The sequence below is a fragment of the Chionomys nivalis genome, chromosome 7 (assembly GCF_950005125.1).
Source record: "Chionomys nivalis chromosome 7, mChiNiv1.1, whole genome shotgun sequence".
Classification (NCBI taxonomy): domain Eukaryota; kingdom Metazoa; phylum Chordata; class Mammalia; order Rodentia; family Cricetidae; genus Chionomys; species Chionomys nivalis.
In genome coordinates this window covers 58,515,931-58,531,064 of record NC_080092.1, presented here as the reverse complement: position 1 = coordinate 58,531,064, position 15,134 = coordinate 58,515,931, and the positions used below count along the sequence as shown (strand labels likewise).

At 44.3% G+C, this 15,134-nt stretch overlaps 1 protein-coding gene across 1 annotated transcript in view; it reads right to left on the bottom strand.

Moving 5' to 3' along the window:
- Nufip2 (nuclear FMR1 interacting protein 2) overlaps positions 1-12,460 on the bottom strand; it is a 29,806-nt gene extending 17,346 nt beyond the window's left edge. The window contains exons 1-2 of the mRNA XM_057774179.1: positions 12,116-12,460; positions 5,534-7,249 (exon numbers count right to left, since the gene is read on the bottom strand). Coding sequence (XP_057630162.1) covers positions 5,534-7,249; positions 12,116-12,395 — 1,996 coding nt within the window. The 5' untranslated portion in view covers positions 12,396-12,460. The remainder of the gene's footprint in view (positions 1-5,533; positions 7,250-12,115) is intronic.
- Positions 12,461-15,134: the final 2,674 nt, after the last annotated feature.

Here is a 15,134-nt window from a genome sequence, read left to right as displayed (position 1 = left end):
GAATTATTTTGTGGCACTGGGGTTTGAATACTGACCACACCTATGAGGCAACTGTTCCTTCAATGAGCTCTTCTATGGTAGTATGGAGACACACCTTAGGTAGAGATTGGTGTATCTCTTTGAGTTCAAGGCCAACCTGGTCTACAAAGAGTTCCAGGACAGTCAGGGCTGTTATACAAAGAAACCCAGTCTTAAAAAAAATAAAAAACAAAAAGATTTTGTATATAGGTGTTTTGCCTACATGTGTATCTAGTACCAGGCTGGGAGAGTGCTAAGATTAAAGGAGTGATCTCCACCATCATGGCCTACGGTCATTTCTTAAGCACAATATATACATGAGGAGCTAAGAGAAAAATGCCAAAACTAGACTTTAATTACCAATCCCTTATGTGTTATCATTTTATAATTTTTGGGGTTTTTATTGTTCCTTTTTTCTTTTACCAAAGGACACAATGAAAGTCTAACTATGTTACATCATATCATGCTGAATAAAAGTCCTTTGAAAGTCATAGCTTTTATTTATTCATTCATTCATTCATTCATTTATTTATTTATTTTGGTTTGAGGCAGGGTTTCTCTGTAGTTTTGGGACCTATCCTGGAACTAGCTCTTGTAAACCAGGCTGGCCTTGAACTCACAGAGATCTGCCTGCCTCTGCCTCTTGAGTGCTGGGATTAAAGGTGTGCAACACCTTTGATTTTTTTTTTTTGTTTTTTTTTTTTTGGTTTTTCGAGACAGGGTTTCTCGGTGGTTTTGGAGCCTGTCCTGGAACTAGCTCTGTAGACCAGGCTGGTCTCGAACTCACAGCTTAAACTCCCTTTGTAGAAGGTTAGCCTTCAATCTTTCTATCTTTAATTGCACTGAACATTTACATTAAAAATTAGTTGTACGTCTGACACTGCAAGTAATTAATGTTAAACGTAAAATATGTACCATTCCTATTAAAATGCCATCACATACCCTAATACTTCTAAATTAAAGTGGTGAATGGCCTACTTGAGATAAGAGCAATGCACCAATTATAAGCCTAACTTACTTAGTAAACTATTACTCAACACTAAAAGGACCAGAACACTAACACTATAAAGGTAACTCTTGAGAGTCCAGTTAAGTTCAAGTGATTCTCCCTTTAAAGTTTAAAATAAAAATAAATAAATAAATAAAAAATGAAAGACTAGAGCTGAAGAGATGGCTCAGAGGACGAGAGCACTGACTGCTCTTCCGGAGGTCCTGAGTTCAATTCCCAGCAACCACATGGTGGCTCACAACCATCTGTAATGGGGTCTGGTGCCTTCTTCTGGCCTGCAGGCATGTGGCTGAACACTGTGTACATAATAAATAAATCTCAAAAAAAAAAAAAAAAAAGAAAGACTAGAGAGATGACTCAGTGGTCAATACTTGCTGTTGCTGCTCTTCCAATAGGGTGTAGCTTGGTTATCAGCATCCATATGGGGATAGCTCACAACCATCTGCAACTCCATACTTTCAAAATAAATTCAGACAGAAAAATCACTAGGCCAATAAACCACTACTGAACCAACCAATACTTAGTAGGGTTTCAAAGAACTTGTCCTCCTGGGACCTAAATGAACTATTATCGGCTTAGTTCTATTCTGTTTAGGGGAAAACAATATTCGTTAGATCAACTTTATTAATGCTCAACTGCAAAATTCAAGCTGATGCACTTCACTAAATTCAATTAAAACTGCAACAATATAAAATGGCATTTAGTTTACTTAAATCAGTTCTACACTTAAGAAAAAAAGCCAGTGATGATTGTTCACAACTTTAATCCCAGCACTCAGTACTAGGATGATTAGAACAGATATCCAAACAGAGCCTGTCTTGAAAATCCAACACACACACACACACATGGCACCCAGACATGGGGCACTGAATCTACAGAAAGCCTGAGAAAGCTTTGGAAAGAATAGAGTAAAGCATGTTTTCTTGGTAGCAACAATTTCTCGGGTCTGCTCTGCTTTTGAGGTTGCAGGAGAAAAATGTCTTCTAGGCTCACATAATTATCACAAACTCTAAGACACTGGTTTTCTATAATAGGCCCTAGAGAGCAAATGACACAGAAAATGACACCAAAACTACCCAACTATATTGGTGGAATTTTTACATATATAATTAAACACACCATAGAAAACTTAATAAGCACCTTTTTGCTCTATTTTCAGCTTCTAAACTTTTATTTTCAAGAAGATCTGGAAAGCCAGGCGGTGGTGGCGCACGCCTTTAATCCCAGCACTCGGGAGGCAGAGGCAGGCGGATCTCTGTGAGTTCGAGACCAGCCTGGTCTACAAGAGCTAGTTCCAGGACAGGCTCCAAAACCAGAGAAACCCTGTCTCGAAAAACCAAAAAAAAAAAAAAAAAGATCTGGAGAGCAAGTCAATCTTTACCTGTCAAGATTCCTACTTCCAAACTACAAATTGCTAGTCAATATCAAGCCTTCCCATTTCCATTCTCCACAGTTTTTTGAGACAGGGTCTCTCTGCCGGGCGGTGGTGGCACATACCTTTAATCCCAGCACTTGGGAGGCAGAGGCAGGCGGATCTCTGTGAGTTCGAGACCAGCCTGGTCTACAAGAGCTAGTTCCAGGACAGGCTCCAAAACCACAGAGAAACCCTGTCTCGAAAAACCAATAAATAAATAAATAAATAAATAAAACTTCATGTATTAAGTTTTTTCAATTTATAAAAGGCTGGCTGTAATGATGACTCAGCCATTATAAACATCTCCCTTTCAGAGGACTCAAGCTAAATTTCCAGAACTCACACCAGACAATTCACAACTGCCTGTAATTCCGCCACCTTCAAATCTGGCATCCTCTTTTGGCTTATACCAATGAAAATCTGATAATTCCTTCACTCCTACCCTTATTCCTACAGATCCCTACCTAATTGCCTTTAATCCTAGCTCTCAGAAGACAGAGGTGGGCAGTTATTTGCATTCAAGGCTAGCTAGTTCAAGGACAGCCAGGGCTACATGAAACAAATATTTATTCTGTTTTTTGTTTGGGGAGGGGCGTTTCAAGCCAGGTTTCTCTGTGTAGCCTTCACTGTCCTGGAACTCTCAGAAAACAAGGCTGGTTTTGAACTCAGATCTACCTGTCTCTGCCTCCTGAGAGCTGGGATTAAAGGCGTGCGCCACCACTGCCTAGCTATTTTCTAAAATTTTTAATTATATGTATTGCATGGGATAAGGTGTCAAAATGTGGATGTGAGCACAGTGCTTGCAGAGGCAAATAGAAGTCATCAGATCTCCTTTGAGGCTAGAGTTATAGATTGTGGGTGCTGGGACTCAAACTCCTATAAAAAGCAGTAAATTCTAAAGTGATGAGCATAAAGTCACACTTTAGGCTAATAGATCAAGTAGATCACACTGCTTCTTGATTTATGCAAAGGATGTACCATGAATAGTTGTAATATAGTAATTGAGAGTGATATAAAAGGAATTTGGGCCGGGCGGTGGTGGCGCACGCCTTTAATCCCAGCACTTGGGAGGCAGAGGCAGGTGAATCTCTGAGTTCGAGACCAGCCTGGTCTACAGAGCTAGTTCCAGGACAGGCTCAAAAGCCAGAGAAACCCTGTCTCGAAAAACCAAAAAAAAAAAAAAAAAAAAAAGGAATTTGGTGGGGAAGGGTGAGGCAGGGAGGGGAGCATAGAAAACTGTATTATCTCAATCAAATCAATAAAAAATAAAGGAATTTGAAGAGGAATGACATGACTTAATTTATAAATGAATGATAAATAAAATCTTGGTGATACTAGGAGCTGGACTAGTCTTTCACAGAGATGCTAGGTGTGTTGTTTAATTTCGTATTCAGCTTGGAACAAACCTAAACACACCTGGAACAAGAAATTCCATAAATTGAGGAATTGCCTCCAGAAAATTGGCCTGTGGGCACATCTATGGGGCATTTTTGACTGCTAATTAATGCAGAAGGGCCCTGTACACTGTGAATGGTACTATCTTTATACAGGTGGCCCTGGGTGTATGAGAAAGGTAACTAAGCGAGCCACGAAAGACAGTAAGCAGCATTCTTCTCTGGTTGCTGATTCAGTTCCTGGCTTCAGGCTCCTGTCTTGAACTCTTGCCCTGGCTTCTCTCAGTCACGAAAACTGTAATCTGCAGACCAAATAAACCCCTCCTTTCTAAGATTATTCCACCTCTTTTGTGAAAAATGGTTAGGGAGTTATGAATAGAAGTTCAGAGACTTAGACCAAAAGAAGTAAAGATAGAAGGAAGTTAGGCAGTAGTGGTGATGCAGGCCTTTAATCCCAGCACTCAGGAGGCAGTGGCAGGTGCATCTGTGAGTTAGAAGCCGGCCAGCTCTACAGAGTTGCAGGACAGTCAGAGCCAGAGAAACCCTGCCTCAAAAATACAAAACAAAAAGTTAGCTGGCAGACAGCTTTAATCCCAGAACTTGGTGGACCTCTGTGAGTTCAGGGCCAATCTGGTTTACAAGAGCTAGTTCCAGGACAGGCTCCAAAGCTACGGAGAAACCCTGTCTCGAAAACCAAAAGTTATGCTATTCAGCAAAAAGAAAAACATTTTTTTATTAGATTTTGCAAGTGGAGGGATCTGCCATGGCACAAGTGTGGAGGTCAAAGGACAACTTGTAGAAGTCAAGTTTTTTCCACCATTTGGAAACCAGGGATCAAATTCACATAAGGCTTGGGGAAACAGGTGTCTTTATTCTTTGAGCCATCTCTGGGGCCCAAGACTTTTTTTTCTCAGGTTTGAGACATTAATTTGTCCTGGCTGTCCTGAAACTTGCTCTGTATCCAGACTGGCCTCAAACTCAGGAATTTGCCTGCCTCTGCCTCAAGTGCTAGTAAGAAGCAGGCCACATTTCGTGGCATAGACCTGCAATCCCAGCAGAACCTGAGAAAGAGGATTAGGACTTAAGGGCATCACTTTAAAACAAAACAAAAACATACAAAAAACTCATTAGCCTTAGAAATACTGAGCAAGGCATGTTAGGAAGCATGCACTTAAAATCCCAGCACCTGGGAAACAGAAGGATCAAGAATTTAAGGTCAGCCTAACTATGAAACCATGTTTCAAAAAGCTAAAGAATAATTATTCCTTTAAGCAAGTGCTTCATTTCCACATAAAACCTCTATAACAGCGGGGTGGTGGTGGTGCACGCCTTTAATCCCAGCACTTGGGAGGCAGAGGCAGGGGGATCTCTGTGAGTTCGAGACCAGCCTGGTCTACAAGAGCTAGTTCCAGGACAGGCTCCAAAACCACAGAGAAACCCTGTCTCAAAAAAATCAAAAAAAAAAAAAAAAAAAACCAAAAAAACCTCTAACTATGTGATCAATTATTCCTTTCTTGATAATTTTATATTGGAAAACTACATTCTTATAAACTATATTGTCTCCAGAGACATTGAATCAGGAAATTTATACTAATTACTTATTCAACCACTTATAATCATAGACTCAAATATACTAGTATATGTACACACACACACACAATCAGCCCATCAATATCTTTGGGAAATAAAAAAAGTTACCTTTAGTGTGATATACAATAGCAGCCCTCAGGTCAAAAGAACCCCAGCTATCATTCCTTTCTAGGCCTCTCTGGTATCTCTGTTCTTTGGCGGAGCCTAACAAAGTGTTCGTAGGAGAGGCCAGAGGATTTTGATTTTCTATTTCGTAGTCCTTTGAGAGAAACACTAAAGCACCTTGACTACTGGTGTCTGCTTTTTGCAGGTCACCTATATGACTGGGTTCCAAGGATAAGGCTCCACTCTCAGCAGTCCCAGGTTTTAGAATGTTACCCAGAACTTGAGGACTAGTCCGTTTTTCCAGCTCATAAGCCTTAGGGAACACAGGATGCTCAGTTCCTGAGGGAATTATTTCAGCACCCTGTGAAACCAAAGTGGCAGGATATTCTCCTTGAAATGTCACTTCCATTACTTTATGATCTGACGACTTTCCAATAACAGTCTCTGGGCCAGCACTAGGTTCATTTATAAATGATAAACCCCATTGATTCTGGAAGATATCCCCCAGATTTTGCTGATCTGTCTGAGAGGGCAGATCTACTTGCGCAGTGCTTAACAGCACCGTTTGCATATTTGAAGGGTAGATAAAAAGGCTAGACTTAATTTGTTCAACAGCTGCTGATGTCAGACTCATGTCCTGAAGAACTGAATCAGTCCCAGTAGAGATGGGTGTTAAAGTATTAGCAGCAGTAGTTAGCAGTGGCTGACCCCCTGATGGATACACATTTCCATCAGTTCCTGCTAAAACAGGCCCATTAGAAAAGTTGGCAGAAGTAACAGATTTCAGAGCTGACATGGGGACCTGGGATAATCGATTTGAAGGTTGAGTCTGAGTTTCCCCAGTAGATAACGAAGAGGATGAAGATGAAGATGGTGACACAGAAGAGTTCTGTACAGTTTTGTTGAGGTTCTCCTTAACTTTGCTTGCATAACTTATTTTAGGAACTATTTTAGCACTGCTATTATCCACTGGAAAAACTGGGGGTGGTTTAAACAAAGTCCATGAGTCCTCTTTGGAGGCAGAAGCTGAGGCATGCTTTCCTTTAGGCCGATCATCAAACTTTTTGCTGCTCAAACCAGGTTTAATATCTGAGCTTTTACGAAGTATGTCACTCACAGCAGGTTTTCCACGACTTGTTCCTCCAGGTCCAGTTTCATACTTCCAAATAGGCTTCGAACCATCTGCCCGAGTTCCCTTTTGTTCACTATAGTCAGGCTTTAAACTTTCAAGTCCCTGTTTTAATGCTGGGACACTAGTCTCTTGCATTATTTTGTCCTGCACTAAATTAAGGTTTTCACAACCCTTGGCACTATTGCGCCTAGCTTTCCTTTTTTTAGGAGTTGTATATCCACTCTCAGATCCACTACCATCATCTGCTCCTTTGCCCATATAACCATTAGTAATATAGCCTGAATTATTTGTTATAACACCATTTGGAATTGCTACAGTGTCAGTCTTGTCTACCGCCTGGTTCTCTCCAGATTTATTTTCATAAGACTTCCCATTCTTTTTGTCCATATTGTTTTTCTGAATAAAATTCTTGGTTTTAATTCCTGTTTTTCCAAAGGTGCTGGTCTTTACAGTCTGCTTCAGGCTAGTGTCTACAACTTGCTGGTTGCCATTGACGACCCTAGAAATAGGGTTAGTAGCTTCATCAGAACTGAGGCTCTTTAAAGATATTTCTCTTTCTCCAGCATTACCATTTATTTCACCATAGCCTAAAGAAAGAAAACAAAAACAAAACAAAACAAAAGCCATTTAAATCACAATAGTACTAAAATCCCAAAGCTATTTATTGAATGTCCCCATACTATGGTGTAAGGTTTGTTACTTCACATCTCTATGAAGAGACTTGTCAGCCCTATCTCATAGATTAAAACATTGAGTTCACTGCTAGGCAGAATTGGGACACAATTCACATCAGGTCCATGTACAGGGCCAGTGGCCAGAATTAACTAGAAAGAACAGGACCTCTTCAAGCAGCATGCCCGTAATACTCTAGATTTATCTAAACAGAATAAACCTACACATTATGGCCATGAAGTTGTTATAAAAAAATCCCCTCACAATTAATTAAATGCAATACAATCCAGGCAGGTGTGGTAACAGCTTGTAACTTCAGCAATCACACTGAAAACTGAGGCAAGATGATTGCATGATTGAAGCCACCCTGAACTATACACACAAATAGGACCAGAACTACCCTCTGGGCAAAATCCCAAGTGTTCAGATACAGTAAACTGTAAAGGAAAAGAAATAAGGCTGTGACCTTTGCCTAGCATGCATGACCATTGAATTCAATCCCTTGCATTAAACCACCCCACCAAAAGTTAGGAAATTGAAGACCGTAAGCGGCTAGTTACAATCCATCTAACAAAGCTCTAAATCCTATGAACTTGGCATCAGATCATACCATAACACATGAAGCAAAAATTTATACCAATATTTCTAAGCAAAGACTTGTTTTCTTATACTTGGGTTAAAAGACTTAGATAAAATAATACCCAAGTCACGAAGTGGCAGAACTAGAAATCTAAACTAAACTGTGGTCACTGCTTTCTACCCTCATGTAACGCTTGCTCACAAAACTACACAATAAAAGAAATCTAATTTTTTAAATCTGTCAAGTATTTCAATGTAAAGACTTTGCCAGTTAAAGATTACAAGAGATCTACTGGGACACAATTCCTACTTACTAGTAAAATGGTGATTAGCCATCAATTGTAGAGTCCTTAGGAGAAATCCTCAATTCTAAAAGTAATCTTAGTAACTACAGGTTTCTCTGTAGCCCTGGCATCCTGAAACTTTGTAGACCAGGCTGTCCTTAAACTCAGAGATCTGCCTCAGCCTCCCAAGTGCTGGGATTAAAGACATGTGCCACTATCACCCTTCATCAGAAAATACATTTTAAAGAAGTTCTTAACTTCCTGACTGGCATGCATTAAGTCCAAGACTCAACCCTTAGTAATTAGAAGAAAAAATAAAATTCTTAATTTCCAGTGTTAAAGTACTACTTTTCATTTTTAAATCTATGATAGCCAGTCAGTCAGACTTCCTGTGGTAAGGGCTGAGTGAGTACCCCTAGCAGACATTCTACCACTAGACTATCTCCAGTTCCCAAATAAAAGCTCTCATGGAGATGTGATGGTCAAACCTCCAATCCTAGCACTGAGGAGGCAGAAGCAGGGGAATCTGAGTTTGAACGCAGCCTAATCTAGATAAATTCCAGGCCAGTCAGGAATACATATCAAGACCCTGTCTCAAATATATTTCTCCCTTATAGAGTCTAACTATGAAACAAAAGAGTCAAGAACACTATTTGCTGTTTTTTCTGTAAAATGTTCTTTTAAAAAATGCTGAAAGCTACTGGCAGTGCTGGTGCACACCTTTAATCACAGCACTCAGGAGGCAGAGGCAGTGGCAGGAGAATTTCTGAGTTGGAGGCCAACTGCTTGGTGGTCTACAGAATGAGTTTCAGGTCAGAGCTGGAGAGAAACCTTGTCTCAAATAAATAAATAAATAAACCCCAAAAGCACAAAGTCAAGCCAGGCACAATGGTGCATCATGCACTCCTATCTAAAACAAAAACAAAAATTAGGAGCAGGGGAGAACCAGATCATTAAATTTACCCTCCCGAAACTGCATCAAAGACAAGAATTACTTCACCGTTTAATAGCTCAATAGGTTAAACAATCTATCTTTTGGATCACTAGTCATAATTTTTGTATTTCAACTAAAGGTGGGCAATGTTACATGAAAAAAAAAATGAAGTTGATGTTCAAATCAAGTTGAACCAAAGTACAGTCTGTCTGGTAAGTAAACCAGAACAATTACTACCTAAGAGTACTTAACGGTTCAGATACCAGAAATCACTCATGGAAAAAACAGTTCAGTAGGAAATGGTGGCCCACACTAACTCAAGCTACACTGGAGAGTGAGACACCAGAATTACAACTTCAGCTATAAAGGGTAGCTGAGTGATACACAATTCCTGCCTAGCATACCCAGTGTCCTAGGCTCAGTCCTCAGTTTACAAAACTTGTTTTAATGACAATCTTTTTTTTTTTTTTTTGCATTTAACTACATAATACTTCTCCCCTGTGGCTTTGGTATGCACAAAGTATGAAAGGCATCTTTTAAAGCTTAAATATTAAAAAAAAATTAAAGAATTCCTAGCACTTATTATTTAGGGCTGCCATGCTAATTCCACTTCAAAGGGGCTCAGCCTAGCTTCTGGATGTGAAGCTGCAATCACAACACATCTGGTCTTCTCTTGTGCAGCACTCTTCTGGGTTCTGAGAACCAGTTACTCAAAAGGTTTAGAGGAGTAATGGTCATTGCCCAAAAACATTCTTCTTTTCTTAGCACTGTACACAAAGAAGCAACAGCACTGTGTGAGCAAACCACGTATGGAAAACTTAGTAGCTTAAAATTTTCAAACACACTTTCCCTCCTTATTCTTTATCCCAACTTAAGACATTTCGAGGGGTGCCACTTAATGGTTCAGGGTCTGCATCTCTATGAGGTCAAGTCCTGTGTGGGAACACACAAACTTTATAGAGTGTAAATTTGACATCTAAGAAGCATCATTATTTGACAACCTTAATACTTTCTCACCTTCTGAAAACCAAAATTAATGCAGCGTTACATAATTCCTAAGTTTCTAGGCTGCTCCAGATCCTCACAATTCAGCACTTAACTTCCAGTGCACACTATCATCAGTCCGTGCCACCTTACAAAGGAAAATCTGATAGCCAGCTGCTGTCTTCAAAGGTACATTGCCAACAATAAGTTTTTCATCAGTAACTGCTCGTTTTAAATGACAGGCTGACTTTAACATTTTTTCTAAGTTTCCCTTCATTTCTCGTCGGTTTATAAACATGTTTAATCTGCGAATATATAATCTTTGATGTTTATTTCTTGACTTATCTCCTCAAGACTTTGGCGTTTAGCATGATAAATAAAATTCAGTTTGGGGATCCATATCGGTTCTGAAATGCATAAACTACCTTTCCCGAAATACCACCGAAAAAGTCTTGTCCAAGATAAGAAGGTATTGACACAACCTCACGGCCAAGCCACTTTCAGGTCTTCGTTAGTAAGAGTGGGGACCCAAACTGTGCCTGTTGTCCATCCATTTGATTTATCCCTCCCTACAGTCACTACCCGTACCAGAAGTCTGGCTGCTGAGTGGGAAACGGATGGAACAAGGTTTAAGAGGTTGCCCCCCCCCCTTTTTTTTCTTGGTAGGAAAAGCGCTGCAGGAAAGAAAAAGGCCTAAGTGAGAGCCTCTGAGGCGGAGTCGTGAGCGAACCTGGCAGGAGATGAGATTCCTGTGGCAGAGAAACTCGTGACCCGGGAGCTCGGTTCCCGCTGGGTACCCCACCCGGACTCAGGCACCGCCTCTACCGAAAACGAACCCCTCGCCCCTCGCAGGCCCGCGGCCGCCGCCCGGGCCTCCTTCCCTCTCAAGCTCGTCTTCGAGGCCGGCTCCCCGCCCGGCCGCCCGCCCGCCCGCGCCTCCCGCCGCACCCGGGAGCGGGAAACGCGGACGTCGGCGCGCGGGTCCACGGTGCAGGCCGCTCCCCTCGTGGCCGCTTCCCTCCCCCACCCCAACCGCCCCCGCCCCTCACCCCAGGGACCCGCCCGGGGCCGCGCGGCCGCCACCGGGTTACACAACCCGGCGCGGGGCGGGGGGAGGGGCGGCGGGCGCCGGCCGCCCGCAGTGCGGGGGACCCGGCCGTGGCCGCCGAGGGTCCCGGGCCGTCGGTCCCGGCGTGCCGTGTGGCCTTCCGCACCCTTCCCCCCTCCGCTCCTCAGCCGGCCGGAGTCGGTGACAGGAATCGGCTTCCAACATGGCGGACAGGAAGCGGCCCCGCGAGGAGGAGAGAACATTCCAGCCTCGCCGGCTCTGAGGAGAGCGGGCCAGGGGCGCCGGCCTCCGGAGGAGCCTCGCGGACAGACAGCAGGGCCCGGCGCCCGACAGGGGCGTTTAGGGGTGGGAACGACCCCCGGGACGAAGGGGTCCCCCGCCGCCCCCCGGACCGCAAACCCCAAGGCCACAGGTGGGCTAGGGCTGGCGGGTGAGGGCGGACGCTTCCTCGCCTCGGCTCAGCCCGGCTCCGCGCCGCCCGCGGGAGGGTCTCGCGACACCACCCGCGCCCGGATTCACTAGGCCCGCCTGAATCACATACATCTCGAGGGAATTTTTTGGGGGGAGCGGCCGAGTTTCACCCCTTCTTAGGGCCCCCCACGTTCGGGCAACTCTGGGGCCGCAGAGGAGGAAAAAAAAGAAAATAAAAATAAGGTTGGACTTGCAAAACCGAGCGTCCAGGTTTGCCTCCAGCCGGGGAAGGTCACGCTGGCCTGCGCGGGCCTCTCCCATGCTGGGGGGGGGGGGAGGAGAGGGCGCTGCGATCCCCACCTCGCGGCCCGCGCCCGGGAAGAATGAAAGGGGGCATCCCCGGCCCCGCGGGACGCACACCCCGACCGGGTCCGCGCTTTTCCCAGCTAGCCCCACCCCCATCCCCTCGCCGCCCCCCCCCAGCCCGGGTCCCCTTCCCCCACCGCCCTCCCTCCCGGACCTGTTTTCTTCTTCGGCGTTTCCTGGTGCTGCTGGAGGGTGTGTTTCTGCTCATGTTTCAGCGGCTTGGGCTGGGCCTTGGGGCTGCCCTCGGCTCCATGCTGCAGGTACTGGTGAGGCTGCTGGTGATGGTGGTGGTGGTGGTGGTTGTGGCTGTGGTTGTAGAAATAGTAATGGTGGTGGTGGTGCGACTGCGACTGCTGCTGCTGCTGGGGGTGATGGTGCGGATGGTGGTGGCTGTGATGGTGCTGAGGCTGTGGCTGGCCGGGCTTCTCCTCCATTGAAAGCGGCTGGGACTCCCTGGCTGAGGCTGCGGGCTGCTGCACCGTCAGGATCTGAGGCTGCTTCTCAGCGCTCGCTCAGTATATCTGAGCGCGTCTCGCCAGCGCACTGGTTAAGCGAGCGGATCGGCAAGATTGGCAGCGGCGCTCCGGCAATCAGGAGCCACGCTGCGCTTCAAGCCCCGCCCCTAGCCCAAATCCTCTTCCCTTCCCCTTCGCCACCGCCGCCTGGCCAACGCCACTTACCCTATGCAACCTCACGGGGCCGGGCCTTCAACGTCAGCATTATGGCTCTCTTCTATCGCTTTCTCTCCTTTACCACGCAGTTAGCGAACAGCACTTTCTACACTCCTCACAGGCAAGCAAGCTGATTTCGAGGGTAGCAGATTCCACTGACGATTACTGGCGCTAGAAGCCATCTGCTGGTTTTGCACCTCTTAGAATCTGTTGTGGGATGTGTGTGTGTGTGTGTGTGTGTGTGTGTGGTTTTTTTTTTTTTAAATCCTTTTCCGGGTAGCCAGCACGGAGGGGGAAGCTCAGTTTCCTTAACCCTTAGGCCACGAAAGGAGCAATACAAAAGAGGAAATAAATTCATTTTTAAGAATACAAAACCTTCACAACTCGATAGATCGTTTTGTATTCTGGATTCATTTTGGTTTGTATTCATATGCTAATCTCTTCCTTTGCACGGAGGGATTATAGGGTTCCACAATGGGGTATCTGTGTAATTTTCTAAAAGGGCACAAAGGGCTTAAAGCATTGTTTCTTTGTAGTTGAAGGCGAGAGAGGGATGGAGGGAGGGATGAAAAATGTATGCTGAATTTTTTGTTTTGTTTTAATTAAACACTACAGGTGAGGTCAACTATGGGACCAAAATGGGTTCAAAATAAGAATTTCAAGAGTGAAGAAAGGAAGGGACACCTTTAAAAGTTCTTACCGTTTTGTTTTTCACATTTTTTTTGTTTTGCATTTACAAAAACTATTGAAATTTAAAGATGTATTTGCATTTTATGGGGTTTATTCAACTAATCTTGTCATGGTAGGAAGGAAGAGGGTTGTGATGAGGACAGACACAGGGTACCCTCAAAATATATTTCTGTGGGCTTGGGGGGTATTTGGTTTTGGTTGGGTTTTTTTTCTTTTTTTTTTTTTTTTTTTTTTTTTTTTTGGTTTTTCGAGACAGGGTTTCTCTGTGGTTTTGGAGCCTGTCCTGGAACTAGCTCTTGTAGACCAGGCTGGTCTCGAACTCACAGAGATCCGCCTGCCTCTGCCTCCCAAGTGCTGGGATTAAAGGCGTGCGCCACCACCGCCCAACTGGTTGGTTTGTTTTTGAAACAGAATCTAACTACGCAACTCTAATTGACTTCGAGCTCCAAAAGTACAACTGACCTCCAACTAAGAGATCCCCCTGCCTCTGCTCCTGAGTGCTGGGCTTAAAGTTCTACACCTATGCCGGGCGCTGGTGGCATACGCCTTTAATCCCAGCACTCAGGAGGCAGAGGCAGGCCGATCTCTGTGAGTTCGAGGCCAGCCTGGTCTACAAAGGGAGTTCCAGGACAGGCTCCAAAGCCACAGAGAAACCCTGTATCGAAAAACCAAAAGAAAAGCCGGGCGATCTTAACCTGTTTTTTGTTTGTTTTTGTTTTATTAGTTTGAGACAGAGTCTTACTATGTGACCCTGATTGGCCTGGTATTATTTACTATGTAGCCAAGGCTGGGTTCCAACTTGTTGCCATCCCCCTGCCTCTACATCACAAATACTGTCATTTCAGACATGCACCATCATACCCAGCTTCTACTTGTAATAACCATTTGGTGCACATAGTTCAGGGTATTAGGACATTCCCATTGTTGTACAGCTATAATCCAGTGCATCTCTAGAGCCTATCTTGTAAAATTGAAACTCCATGCCCATTAAATAAGTCCCTTGAAGCTGGAGAGATGGCTCAGCTGATAAGAGCATGCATATTCTGCTCTTGCAGAGGACCAGAGTTCGAATTCTGAACATTCGCATGGCAGCTCAATCATCCTTAACTCCAGTTCCTGAGGGTCTGACCCCTCTTCAACCTCCTTCAGGCAAAACACTCATACATGTAAAATATATTTTTTCCCCCTTTGGTTCTGTTTTTGATACAGGGTTTCTCTGTGTAACCACCCTGGCTGTCCTGGAACTTACTCTGTAGACCAGGCTGGCCTCACTGGAATTCACAGAGATCCTCCTGTCTCTGCCTCCTGATCGTGCTGGGATTAAAAGCATATGCCACCACAAATTCACAAATACATCTTTTTTTAAAAGACAAAAGATTGAGCTGGGCGGTGGTGGCACACACCTTTAATTCCAGCACTCAGAAGGCAGAGGGAGACAGATCTCTGTGAGTTTGACGCCAGCCTGGTCTACAAGAGCTAGTTCCAGGACAGGCTCCAAAGCTAGAGAAACCCTGTCTCAAAAAAAAAAACAAAAACAAAAAACAGGGGCTGGAGAGATGGCTCAGTGGTTGAGAGCACTGGCTGCTCTTCTAGAGGTCCTGAGTTCATTTCCCAGCAACCACATGGTGGCTCACAACCATCTGTAATGAGATCTGGCACCCTTCTCTGGCGTGTGGGCATATGTGGAGGCAGAATGTTGTATACATAATTAAGAAATCTTAAAAAGAAGAATGTCTTTCCTTTTTATGACCGAATAATATTCCACATGAGTGTGTGCTTTGGGAAGGTGTATACAGCATTTTGTAGTATCCA